A 14,382-nucleotide genomic window follows, 5' to 3' on the forward strand; every position below is an offset into this window, starting at 1 on the left:
GGTTTTTAAAAATTTTGTTACTTTTTTACAGCTGCCTTTCTGAAGGTGCTTCCTTCTTCGATTTATTTTAAAAAATGGCATTTGAAATAGCCAACTAAGTACATTGCTTCATTTTTTAAGCAAGATTTTCTTTCTGTGATAACCCTTTTTGAATGAGATTGAGTCAAGAAAGAGATACCTGCTTCAAGTAAGAGTTCAGTAAGTCGTACTGATGGAAAACTGAGGAATTGTGATCCCTGTCCTTCAAATTAGATCTGTTGCCCAGCTGCATCACTGGGTAGCCTTTTCAGTATGGCTATTCCATTTGCTTTTTTGCTTTTTTTAATATAGATCTCCTTTTTTGTTTAGGTGAAAGTGGCTGGCATTGCCAGTTTTTCTAGACTCGTTAGTATTATAATTAGTCCTTTGGTTTAATTACTAATTGATTACTTTGGAAACTATTTTTAATAAATACAAATCATAAGTCCTTTTAAGTGTATTTTCATCGAGTGTACCTCCAGATTGGAACGGCCTGACTTCCTGTCTTATATTCTGGGCACTGTTCTTATTCTTAATTCCTGGTGAATTCTGATGAGTGTAGTAAACAAAATTGCCACTCAGTAACTCAGAGGGCATGTGAGTGATATAGTTTTTGCTCTCATACAGTATTTAGGTCTCTGATCTATTTGGAAGAAAAGGTTCAAATAAATCCTTCTGCATGGTGAATATTAGTTTTTCAACATCATTTGTTGAAAAGATTCAACACTGAATTGCTTTTGTTCTTTTGTGAAAAACCAATTGTTAGGACTTCCCTGGAGGTCCATTGGTTAAGACTCTGGGCTTCCAATGCAGGAGGCGCAGGTTCAATCCTTGCTTGGGGAATTAAGATTCCACATGCTGTGTGTGGTATGGTGGGAAAAAATAAAATAAAAAACAATTGTCCGTAAATATGTGTCTATTTCTGGACTCTGTTGGGTTCCATTGATCTATATGTCAATTTTTTAAAAAAGCATTTTAAAAAAGATTCTTGATTTCACCTGAACTCCATTCTGGCAGTCACTTCCCAGGTCAGTTTGGATGGGTCAGGGGGAACACTTAGAGGATTTGGTGCAGGAGTGGAGGTTTCCCTCTCTGTGTTGGTCACTGAGCAGCATTATTTAGTTCCAGCTGTATGAGAGGACACAGTGCCAGGTACCAATTGTAACAGATGCCCTGGTGGGCCCTGCAGGAGAGACAGATCCCCTCTGGGAAGTGGGCGATGGAGTTCATGATTCTGTGTCCTGAGTTTCTCTTTTCTTCTCCATCACCAGGCAGGCACTCAGGAGCCCACAGCTGAGGGCATGGCTAAGGTCACAGGCAAAGTACAGATGGCCCATCTTTTATTTATTGAACAGAACTTCTTTGTCTGCTGTATGAAGGGTACTGTGCGAGGCACAAAGCATTTATAATGAGGACCTAAGACTCTGTCCCCTTAAGGGGCTTCCGCTTGTGCTATCATGTACGTAACACTCTTCTTGAAGGAAAAGGATGGTCGGTGGTGTCCTGGTATAAGCCAGGGACTATGGGAGGGCAAAGGAGGGACGCTTTCATGATTTGGGTGACCCTGGAGTTTGACCTTGAAGGAAGAGTAAGATTCAATAGCCAGAGGAGTGGGGACAGAACAGCATTTCGGGTAGAAAGAATACCTCAAGTGCAAGCAGAGGCCGCCACTGTGCAGCCGACATTGCTTCCCAGCTCTCTCAGCCCTCGGGGTTGGAAGTGCAGCTGTCCCACCCGGGCGCTGGGGCGCGTGTGTGCTGAACCGCACCGCAGCTGTGTCCCCACTTCACCTTTGCACACATGGCCCCTGAGTTCCAAGGTGGTCTCTTATCTGTCTAAAAGAGAGGATGTTCAGAACAGGGACTGGAGGGAAAATAAGATCCGCTTAGGTGTTAGGCTTTAGTACGCAGCATACGTGGGCATCGCCTCTGATTCTGGTCATGAACGCCTGCGAGGACTGACTGTCAAACGTCCGTGGTCCACAGGTCTCTGCTGAGCAGATTGAAATCTGGAAATTTGGTAAAATTGCAGTGTCGTTTAGGAGGTGATCCCTTTTTTTAAAAGAATTGAAGTATATTGGATTTACACTGTTAACTTCTGTACAGAAAAATTCAGCTATATATCTGTATGTATCTATATATACTGTGTATCTCTACATATCTGTATTCCACAAAAAGAATACACACACACACACACACATACACACACACACACTTTTCCACATTCTCTTCCTTTATGGTGTATAGGATGTTGAATACACTTCTTTGTGCTATACAGTAGGACCTTGTTGTTGTCCAGCCTGTGTATAATAGCTTACATCTGCTAAGCCCAGCCTGCTGCTCCATCCCTGGGAGGTGATCACTTTGAAAAAATTGATGCCAGCTTTTTCAGCTTGAATCTTCCCACAGAAGGTATAATTCTGTGGCAGAGATTCATTCCAGCAACAGCGTATACAACATCTGTTAAAATTTTTCTCTATTAGTGATGGATAAACCAATATTTATGATTCTGCCCACACATTTGGGTCTGGGGGCCTTGGAGTTTCATCTGGATTGAAGGAAATGCTTTACCAGGGGGCAGGTTTCAGCGTGGTTGGGAGCAGAAGCAGTGGGATCGCATGATCTGGGGGTGTCTTTAAAAATAGTCTCCGTGTTCATCTCCCTGTGGCAGTTGTCTTGTCATAATCCTGGCTGCTTCAGAGGTTTAATGAAGAGGATGCAACCAGTTGTTCAGTTGTTTACTCGGAAGGACTCGAGGACCTGGGCTTAGAAGAAGGGTGAATCAGTTGCATGTGGCGTATCAGAGAGCATCGCACTGTTTTAAAGGGCTCAGAACCTTAACATGCGCTCCTGAGAGACCCTGAGATTTTCTAGTCTTTAAGACTTAAAAAGACATGAAGCCACAGCTCGTGTCGCCCCTCTCTTGGAAGCACAGTGCTCCGAACGGCACACGGAGAGTGCCCACGCCGGTGTGACCCAGGGCGGCCCTCCCGGCTGGCTCCCCGCCCAGAATGGTGCCCTCAGCCCCAGTGACGCCGCCTGCAGAGGGCCCTGCCGCCTCCCATCCCTGAGCCTTGTCACCGGGCACCATCCCAGCTGGTGGCACAGCCTCGCTCATCGTCCTCTGCAAAGGAGGCGAAGTGACTCCTTGAGGGCTCGGTGGGGCCTTTGCTAAATGTGCCCAGAGGTTGTGGTTCTTTTTGCTGTAAACAGTTGTCCTAAAAGGAATTTTATTTTATGTATTTAAACAAATTTAAATTGAAGTGTAGTTGATTGACAGTATCATGTTAGTTTCAAGTGTATACCACAGTGATTCAGTATATATTTATAATTTATATATATAATATATAAATTATATATATATAATACATATCTATATACTTTTCAGATTCTTTTCCCTTACAGGTTATTACAAGATATTGAGTAGAGTTCCCTGTGCTATATACAACAGGACCTTGTTTATTGTCTTTTTTTTTTTTTTTTTTTTGGCCAAGAGGCATGTGTAATCTTAGTTCTCTGACTAGGGATCAAACCCATGCCCCCTGCATTGGAAGGTGAAATATTGACCACTGGACTGCCAGACAAGTCCAGTTATCTGTTTTATGTATAATAGTGCTCTCACCTGGAAACTCCCATGGACGGAGGAGGAGCCTGGTAGGCTGCAGTCCATGGGGTCGCTAAGAGTCAGACACAACTGAGCGACTTCACTTTCACTTTTCACTTTCCTGCATTGGAGAAGGAAGTGGCAACCCACTCCAGTGTTCTTGCCTGGAGAATCCCAGGGATGGGGGAGCCTGGTAGCTGCCGTCTATGGGGTTGCAGAGTCGGACACGACTGAAGCGACTTGGCAGCAGCAGCAGCAGCAGCAGCAGCAGCAGCAGCAGCAGCAGTAGCAGTGTGTATATATTAATCCCAACCTCCTACTTTGTCCCCCAACTCCCCTTTCCGCTTTGGTAACCATAAGTTTGTTTTGTATGTCTGTGAGTCTCTTTCTGTTTTATAAATAAATTCATCTGTATTATTTTTTTTTTACATTCCACATGTATTTGTCTTTGTCTGACTGACTTAGTATGATAATGTCTAGGTTCCTTCGTGTCGCTGCAGAAGGCCTTGTTTCATCCTCTTTATGACTGAGTAGTATTCCATCGCATATGTGTACCACATCTTATCCGTTCATCTGTCCGTGTACACTTAGATAGCCATGTCTTGGCTACTGTAAATAGTGCTGCAATGGACACAGAGTTGCATGCATCTTTTCAAATGATGGTTTTTTTCCCCAGATACATGCCCAGGAGTGAGATTGCAGGGTCATATGGTGGCTCTATTTTTAGTATTTTAAGAAACCTTCACACTGTTCTCCATAGTGGCTGTTGCCAGTTTACATTCCCAGCAGTGTGGGAGGGTTCCTGTGAAAGGTATTTTAAATGGTGCCAAAAGGAGAGAGGGCAGCTCCTATTCGGGACAAGTGTCCGCTTCACTGTTGGATTACTGTGCGACAGGCCGGGCGCTGACAGCCGGTCAGGCGTTCGACACAAGCCCCAGAGGAGGTGATTCAGCTCAGAAGTATTCAGTGAGCAGGGGCCATCGCAAGCCTTTTCATTAGAATTGCCAAGTCGTTGGAGGTTCTGTCCGTCTCCCTGACCCCTCTCTTGGACTCTGCTCTCTCCACCCAGCAACTGCCCAAGGCCTTCCTGTTCTTTCTCACTTTGAAAGCTCTTCTCTGGACCCCTGGGTGCCCCAGGCTGCCTCCCTCCCACACCCAGCCCCCACGGTTACTCCATCTAATCACTAACGGTGGTCAAAGCTTCTTTGAAATTGATAACAGACAGGTGTTAAGAATATCAGTGTGATAAAGTGACTTGGAATTTGGAGGCAATGACCGATTGTTTCTTCATCCAAGGAGCTGTCTTATTTTTATCTGGGGACTGGTTGTATTTACTTGAGTTCATCTCCAGTTTCTAATAGTTAATTTGACCTAACTTACAGTATTACCTTACCAGAGAGTCATTAAGTGGGGGTTTATGGAGGAAATACACATTTCTTGAACTAGTTGTAAGTTTTGGTCATGTCTGTAACTTAAATTTAAAATGAAAGTTAAAATTAAAAAAAATATTTTAGGTACTTCCCTGATGTCCAGTGGTTAAGACACCTCCAATGCAAGGGACACGGGTTCAGTCCCTGGTTAGGGAACTAAGATCCCATGTACTGTGACGTGGCCAAAAAAAAAAAAAAAAGAGTACTTCTAGATAAAGTTGGGCAAGAAAAGGAAAAAAAAAGTTAAACATTTTTTACATGATTTCTATTGAAAAACACGTGCAATTCTGTTTCAGAACTTTTCAAGTAAAAGCTAGAATTTGAGAAAACAGTGGAATTTGTTAAAAATGTTGGTGATAAAGGAATAGGACTTTGACAGTGGAGCGTGGGCTCCGTATGTCAGATTGGATCATTTCGTGTGTTTAGAACTTGGCACCTATGAGCTCACATTGTGCATTGCTTTAATAATAATACTCTGCAGAGCAGTCACTATCTTGTTACAAGCAGTAACAAGCAGTCTTGTTACATCGCTGTAGTCACACGCTTACATCTGTATCAATTTCATTTCCCCGACCAGCTCATTGATTATTCTTTGTCAGTGCTAAGTGACTCTGGCGCCTGCTTTCCTTTTGCCCAAACTGTAAGAAGGTGAACGGGAAAGAGATGAGTGTCAAAATGCAGGTGATTGGTGTCTTCCCATTTCCTGGTGTTATTATTGAAAACTGTCCTTGATTTCTTGAAGTGATAAATGGTTTAAAGAAAGACGTGTGTCAGGTATGAGCCAGGTGGGCCCTGGATAAATTGAAAGGAGAGACCCACATCGTCTGGCCAAGCATCCCTGCCTTTGACCCTCAGTGACTGTCCTGCACCTAACCCCCACCCTTACCCCACCACCCCTTGTAAAGCTCACACGGAATGGATGATACTAACGTCTTTGTGAAAAAGGCTCCTTTGTTTGATGTTGTAGTACGGAGACTCTTTAGAATACATCCTTAATGAAAACCAACCCCCAGACAGTGGGCAGATACACGATACTAGTATGTAGAGTAATTGACTTCTGAATTTTATTTTTCTCCTTCAGTTACATTATTTATAATTGTTCAGCACCAAGACATAATACAGTTCTGCAGCCCATAAAAGATCTGCAGACCAAGGGGAACACCCATGCAAAAACAGATTTTTATCTGTCTTTCTGTTGTAAAAGGGAAGAACTGGAAGGAAAAGGAGACCCAAATCAGACCAAACTAAACCAGAACCAGCCACCCAAACCCCAAACAAATTATTACAGAAAATAATTTCATCCTTTAACATTTCTAAAAGTTGAAATCTTCTTTCATACGTGTTCCTATGACAATGGTAAAACTATACAGAAGAAAATATAAGAAGTGCCTGGGTTAAAACCATAATCGAAATGCTCCCAAATCTTAACGTGTTTATCAGTAAGAAAGATGACTTTACTTAACGACCTACCTCGTAATGAAAGACTAGAGAAGACCATTTTTTTTTTTTAATTGGTTGTCGATTGTCCATCTGAAAGCTTAAAAGAGAAGTCTTCTTTGTCTGAGAACTAATCATGTCCTTTATGGAGTAGACAGATTATTTGTACTACTTGGGGCCAACAACTGAGTTGTTTGAAACGCTTCCTCATTTTATTCGTTAATACCTTAAGATGTATGATGAATACCTTTATTTTATGGTTAGAAACCAGTGAAGGAGATAATTATGAGTGGCCTTAATGCCGGCCTAACATGCTGCCTAGAGAAAAGCATGACCACCTTTTTATTACATCAGATAATGATATTTACCCTTTAGATTTCCCTGAACCAGATTAGAATTTACAGTAATTTAGGAAGAGTCTGAGCTATGGGTTTATTTCTTCACCATTCTTGAAGAAATAATACTGATATAAGTTTGTAATAACCATTCAGAAAAGGGACCTACCAAAGCAAATGCAGTGTTTTAAAGCATTTCTGTGCATTTTTGAAGCATCAATTTACTTATCGATAATTGATGTAGTAACTTATTGGCAGGTTATTTTTATTTTTGAGGTAGGACTTGTAAGGAGCTCACCCCCAAGAATGTGGTTGATTATTTTTCCTGAATGTATTTGTTCAGAATCAAAAAATTGCTTTGAATAACATCTTCATTCGTAGTTTCTCCTGAAGCTGAGTCTCCCGTTTCTTTCCACCCAAGGCAGCGAGGTGCTCTGTCTTGGGGCAAGCCTTTATTATTTATGTGTCTTTCTAAAGATAGGGGTGGTTTGCCAGAGTAGCATGTCCTTCAGCTTTAGGACTGCCCTAAGAGGGGCCTGGCCATCCTCGCCCGTGGTCTGTTCCTTGCTGCTGGGGTGGGAGGCATCCCCTTTCCCTGGGCTCACGAGGGAGTGTGTGGCCCCCACCAGCGACCTTTCCTGCATCCTCGCCTATCGACTGGACCTTCAGCAGCTCTTTCTGGGTTTGCTCAGGATAGGATGGGAGCTTTCATGTTGCTCAGAGAAGGTGTGTCCTCATTCTGCTTGGGTCTCAGCGGCCGGCTCTGCTCAGGGCAGGCTGTCCGTACCCAGGAGGAGGTCAGGCCCCCACGCCCTACCCCTGCGCCCCATCCCCACTCCTGTCTCCTTGGCGTCCCGGACGCTGTCCTTCCCCAGAGCTGGGAGCTCCCTCATCTGGCCCCCTGTTCTGGTTCTTTCCTGCAGGTGGGACACTCCCATCTTTGGGGGAGGCCTTCTCAGACTCCCACAGTGTCTGTCCTCCCAGCCTGTGGGCCTCAAGAGGTGGCGTGTGCTCTTTATGCACCTCTGCACCCTTCACCTCAGTTCAGGGGCTTCCCTGGTGGTCCAGGGGTTGAGAACCCACCTCCAGTGCAGGGGTGTGGGTTCGGTCGCTGGTCGGAGAACTAAGACCCCAGACACCATGGAGCGTCTCAGCCCTCCTGCCGCAGCTACTGAGTCTGTGACTTAGACAGCCTGCCTCATGCAGTGAAGAACCACTTTTTATTTTTGTGGCCCCAAAATAAAAGCAAGGTGGTACCTTGGTGTATGAGGAAGGCTTAATAAATATTTGCTGACACGAACTGCAGCTCTACAGTAGTGCTAAGGATAAATATGAGAAGTGAGATTTTCGTCTAGATTGACATCAACCACTAAAAGTCAGACTTTTGAAAAAGGCATCCTTAAGCATTACATAAGCAACTGTGTTTATATGTCTGAAGGTCAACCCGATCTTCAAACTTGAATTTGATTTAGCCCATGTGAAATCAAGCAATTACAAGCTAAAGCAAAAATTCCAGAGTGCTGTTTTGAGCAGGTAAGCCATTTCAGTGATGAAGGCCTGGCATAGTCTTCTCTGCTCTCTGTCGGAAATAAAATGGGAATATTTATGTGTCATCAGCAGGACCTTGTTCAGGGTCTCACCCCACCCACTTCTCCTCTATTTCCCTTCCTTAGGAAGACTCCTCCGAAGCAAAAGATGAGCGCCCTCTAGGGGTGAGCTTGCAGGTGCAATGCAGGACCGCATTTTAAGAAAGCCTGCAAAATTCTGGGAGAATCCCATAGGATTCAAAAAACACAGAAAAAGATGCTTCATCCCTGTTATGTAACTCCAGTTATATAATTTAACCCCAGAGTGCTTTCAACTTGCTCATCATTTCCTCGAGCACTATTTATTCAGACAGCTTTCTGTCCCACAGGGAGAGACTATCCAAAATGAGAAGAATGTTTTATTAAAAAGTGAAAGTGGAAGGTTGACACTCTGGCAGTTCGCAGTCATCTGTGAAGGAAAGTTACTAGGCCACGTGTCTATGACTCAGACATTGGACAAAATAAAAGGCTTTTCTGTGGCAGCTGAACCATTTCCTTCTTTTTCACCCCTGATTGCTCACATGACTGGGTATTTCTCTAGGACCCCAGTTGCTTTCACTCACTTCACCCCATTGCCACTCCTTCCTCATAATACTATACTTTTTATTTTCCATAATGCTGATATTTAATTTTTAGTTGGCATTCTTTTTTTTATCTCATTTGTTTTGTGGTGAGGAAAATGAGCCGTTAACTTATAAAGCACTTACACAGGGTCGGGTCCATTTATGTATTTTTGTTTATTATTGTTAATAATGGTACATTTGTTTTATATGGAGTCATGAAGATGAAAATAATGGTATCTTACATTTACGTAGCGTCTTGCATATACAGTATTTCTCTGGAACCTTGGAATGACCCCCTGAGACAAGAAAAATAAACAGTATTCCATGATAAATAATGACTCAGCATGTTTTCAAGCATTACAGAAGCTGAGTTAATCTGTTTCTGTATTTCTTCCTAAAATTCTTAGCAGCTTTCCATTTTACATATTTTCTCTTTTAAGTTGACAGTGATTTTTTAAAAAATGATGACAGTTTTATTTTCAGGTCACAGAATTCTTGTTCTCTAGTTTGAACTCGAGGCCTCCTCTCTTCGGTCTTTTATTTTGCAGGTGAGAAAACGGAGGCCTCGAGAGGTTGGGCAACTGGTTCATGAGGCCTGCAGCAGAGGCATGGCTGAAATCCTTTTTCCCGCGTAATATGTTTTCTCTTTCCCTTACTTGGTTTTGCTTGGCTTAATCTTCTTCTTCTTCAAACATGCCTAATTTAATTTTTTTTATTGGTACATGAATGTGGTTGTGGAAAAGGACCCCTTGTGGTGGAAAGTTTCCCTCATGTCCATAGTTGGGTTCAGTCTGGCAGAGCAAGTTGTGAAATTGCTTTCATGTGTGTGTTTAGAATCATACCTCATCTTTTAAAAAATTGATTTCTAATTGATTTTTTAATTAATTGATCTTTTAAATTTTAATTGAAGTAAATCTACTGATCTATAACATTTTGTTAATTGCTGCTGTATGGCAAGTAATTCAGTTATACACACACACAGAGTTTTAAAAAATATCCTTTTCCATTATGGCTTAAAAAATATCCTTTTCCATTATGGCTTAAAAAATATCCTTTTCCATTATGGCTTAAAAAATATCCTTTTCCATTATGGCTTATCACAAGGTATTGAATATAGTTCCCTGAGCTGTGCAGAAGGCCCTTGTTTATCCATCCTGTGTATTAAAGCCTGTCTCTGCTAGTCCCAGCCTTCCACTCCATCTATCCCCCATGCCCCTGCCCCTTGGCAGCCACTGGTCTGTTCTCAGTGTCTGTGATCCTGCTTCTGTTTCTGAAAGTGAAAGTTTCTCAGTTGTGTCCGACTCTTTGCGACCCCATGGACTGTGGCCTAAGAGGTTCCTGCATCCATGGAATTTTCCAGGCAAGAATACTGGAGTGGGTTGCCATTTCCTTCTCCAGGGGATCTTCCCTATCCAGGGATCAAACCCGGGTCTCCTGCCTCCGAGGCAGATGTTTTGCTGTCTGAGCCACCAGGAAGCCGTGTTTCATATCGGTGCGCTGGTGTCATATTTTAGACTCCACATGTGAGTGGTGTCCTGTGGCCTTTGTCTCTCTCTTCCCGACTTACTTCGCTTAGTGTGATCATCTCTAGACTCATCCGTGTTGCTGCAGATGGCATTATTTCATTCTTGTTAATGGCTGAGTAGTATTCCTTTGTATATATATATATGACATCGTTTTCCATTCATCTGTCGATGGACATTTAGGCTGTTTCCATGTCTTGCCTATTGATCACGCTCATCATTAACCGTCCTGGAGTGAGAAAGACAGCGGAAGTGTATCTGGATTGAACTGTGGCTCTGGCAGGCATGGGTGTGCACAGGGGACCAAGAGCACGTGGCTTTCTTAACTTTGATTGTTCCTGCCCGGGCTGGGGCATCCTTACTGTGTGCCTGTTTCCACTGTCCCTTCTGAAGATGTCAGACCTGCATGATAGAGTTGTCTGTTTTGAGATTCGACAGCTGCCTCAGGGTCAAGAGATGCATAATATTGTTTATATAACTGTGGTCTCTCCTGTTCCTGCTCAGGCTCTCAAGAATTAGTCTACTTTCTGATTACATGGGAGATACTCAGAGGAGTATATTGATTTAGATGTACACATATGGATGAAATTCACAAGCTTAGCTCTTCTGCCTTTTTTTTTTTTTTTTAACTGAAGTCTAATTGACAGATAATATTGTATTGGTTTCAGGTATATGACATCATGATTTGATATTTGTATATGTTACAAGATGATCAAAAATTCTAGTTATAATACCATTCATCACCAGACAGAGTTAACTTTCAGGATTTGGTTTCTTGGCAGCTTGCAAGTACGTGATACAGTACTGTTGACTACGGTCCCCTGCTGCACACTGCACCCCCATGTCTCATTTATGACTGGAAGTTTGTTTCCTGTCATCTGCTTCTCCTGTTTGACCCACTCCCCAGCTCCAACCCTTGGCGACCACCATTCTCTTCTCTGTATCTGTGATCTTTGTTTTGTTTGCTCACTTGTTGTTTTTTAGATTCCACTTATAAGTGAAATCATACAGTATTTGTTCTCTGTCTGACTTATTTCACTGAGTCTAATTCCCTCAAGGTCTCTGTTGTTGCAAATGGCAAGACTGTGTTTTTAGTGGCTGAGTAACACTCCACTGTGTGTGTGTCATCTTTGTCCATTCGTCCACCCATGGACATCTTGTTTTTAAGTGGGCCCTTAGCCTTACGCTCAAGCTCATGGCTTGGAATGAGACTGCGTCAGTTCTTACAGGGCTGGGATGTGTAGCTAGAAAACTGAGTATCAGCACTCATTTCACATGTTTGCTTGTCTGCACACGTGTGTGTTATGTGTATCATAGATTTCTTCCTGAGAAGATCCTTGGAAATTGGCTCATCTCTGAAATGTTATTGAGTATTTCCGGGGAATGTCATTTAATGCCATTTATTTAACAGAAGGTAAACATTTAATGGAAGGAATACTCTCTTTGTATTTAGGTATTTATAGATTTTCTAAATAGGACTGTCTGAAAAGTGTTATGATATGCTCTTTTTTTTTTTTTTTTAGAAAAATGAAGCATTTTTAAGCTTGCTTTTACTGTTATATAATTATCTTGTGACACCAAAGAGTCAGCTGATATTCCTTGGGTATTGGGAAATCAAAATAAAAATGTCAGCTTGTGAAAATGGGAACACTTGGTTAAAAATAATCTGACTGTTTCAGTTTTGGTGGTCATTTTATAGGTACTGTCGGCATTAGTAGTTACTTAGAGCTATTAGGCCTGAGTGTAATGCTTACATTACTTGTCATTAATGGCGCATAGATGGGTAAATGAATATTAGTTGAATATTAAAAAGTACTGTGACTTAGGCAGAAAGTCCCCAAACACGAGTCATAGGAGCTGATAAATTTGATATGGAACTCTTACGGGAATTTTATTCTTCACTAATTACAAATATTTTCTGACAGTAAATCATACTGTAAAGCATGTAGTCAGTTAAGATAATAAAATTTAGCAGTATTAATTTTTTTTTAATTGGAGTATTGACTCAATGGACATGAGTTTGAGCAAACTCCGGGGAACAGTGAAGGACAGGGAAGCCTGGCACAGTGCAGTCCATGGGGTCGCAGAGTCGGACACGACTGACAACTGCTTGAGATGTCCCGGTAGCTTCAGCTTTACAGTGAAGTGAGTCGGCTAGATGTATACATGCAGCCCCTATTTTTTTGCGGTTTCCTTCCCATTTAGGTCACTGCAGAGCAACATTTAGTGGTATTTAAGCTGCTTTTTTAGACCCGAAAATCTTAACCATCAAAGGCTTGCTTCCAGTTTACATTAGGCCCTTTCTTTCTGGTTGCTCTGGAGTCAGAAAGTTTTGACCATACTTTGGATCTTTCTGTTTCTTTCTGCTGTTTAGTCACATGACACTTTGCACATGCACAGAAGTTTGGCTCCTGCGTGTAAACCTCCAGAGTGTGTGTTCACGCAGACAGGGGGCCCGCAGGCCTGTGCCCACGTGCTGTGGGGGATGCTGGTCTCTGCCTCTGTGGACCCCGTCCTCGGCTCGTGAAGTAGCACAGGCCAGCATCACCCCAGGGGAGCAGGTTGGGGTGGGGACAGCCACGCTCGCAACCTGCTCTGACTGTGTCTGTCCGGCTGAAACTGACAGCGGGCTGGTGTGTGCCAGGGGTGTCCCTCTGTGGGAAGAGCAGAGCTTTGGGGCAGTTTTTGGTGGTTTGAGCTATAAACTAAGAAACTTAAACCAGCCTTGTTAACTGTCAGTTACTGTGAGTGTGGTTATGCGATTTATCCCCTGGGAGGGGGGATATATGTAGTGTGTGTATGTTAAACCCAACATACACACACTACTATCTATAAAATAGATAATCGGCAAGGACATACAGGGAACTCTGCTCAGTACTCTGCAATAACCTACTGGGAAAAGACTGAAAAAGAGTCAATATATGTATATATGTAACTGAACCATTTTGCTGTGTACCTGAAACAAGAACAACATTGTAAATTAACTGTAGTCCAATAGAAACTTTAGAAGAAGCTATTCAAAAAGAAAAGAAGACTCTCCACCACAGGAAGATTTATGCTGTGCAGAGGAATTTTGAATAGAGGCCTTATAACCTCACATATATTTCTAAAAACTTTCACCCGTGGTGGATTCATGTCAATGTATGGCAAAACCAATACAATATTGTAAAGTAAAATAAAGTTAAAAAAAAAAAGAAGAAATTAAAAATAAATAAATAAAAACTTTCAATTTTGAGATAATCATAGACTCACAGGAATTTTCAGAAGTAGTACCTAGAGTCTCATGGACCTTTTACCTAGGCTACATCTCTGGATTTTTAACATGTGGAGGGTGTGCCTCTGGCATCTTGAATTTTGCGACGCAGAGGTCAGGAAGACCAACTCAGGGCTGAGGGGCTAAACACTCACCTTGTTAAGGTGTCCCTGGTTGCTGTCTCAGGAATCGTGATTCAGGTCAGGGCCTGCATAAAACACTGCATGAATGGACACACAGGGAATGTTTTCTCCTCGTCCACTTTCTTGTCCGGATATTAAGGATAATCTGAGTTCTATAACCAAATATTTTAAATTGTGTTTTTGTGCATAGGTTCGAAAACACGTGAACGATCTCTATGAAGACTTGAGAGACGGACACAATTTGATCTCTCTCTTAGAGGTTCTTTCAGGAGACACCTTGGTAAGTTTTAAATTTCATAATTTATTCGGAGGAACGTGTGATCCTTTTTGCATATGACCTAGTATGTTTTCGGCACAAACTGTTCAGATTTTTGCAGCATCCGTCTTGTGAGCTGCTATGAATTCTGCTTGAAAAAAGAGTTCTGGTTAGATTCGAAAGCATTTTCAGACTTTAAATAGTGTGCATTTGGGAGATGGAAACACTTTGATGA

At 42.4% G+C, this 14,382-nt stretch overlaps 1 protein-coding gene across 32 annotated transcripts in view; it reads left to right on the forward strand.

Annotated features, from left to right (window-relative positions):
• The window catches only part of DST (dystonin), a 524,163-nt gene that overhangs the window by 250,860 nt on the left and 258,921 nt on the right, over nucleotides 1-14,382 (forward strand). For all 32 annotated transcript variants that reach the window (XM_060403014.1, XM_060403015.1, XM_060403016.1 and 29 more), the window contains one exon: nucleotides 14,082-14,171. In XM_060403014.1, coding sequence (XP_060258997.1) covers nucleotides 14,082-14,171 — 90 coding nt within the window. The remainder of the gene's footprint in view (nucleotides 1-14,081; nucleotides 14,172-14,382) is intronic.

Source organism: Ovis aries, chromosome 20 (assembly GCF_016772045.2).
Source record: "Ovis aries strain OAR_USU_Benz2616 breed Rambouillet chromosome 20, ARS-UI_Ramb_v3.0, whole genome shotgun sequence".
Classification (NCBI taxonomy): Eukaryota; Metazoa; Chordata; class Mammalia; order Artiodactyla; family Bovidae; genus Ovis; species Ovis aries.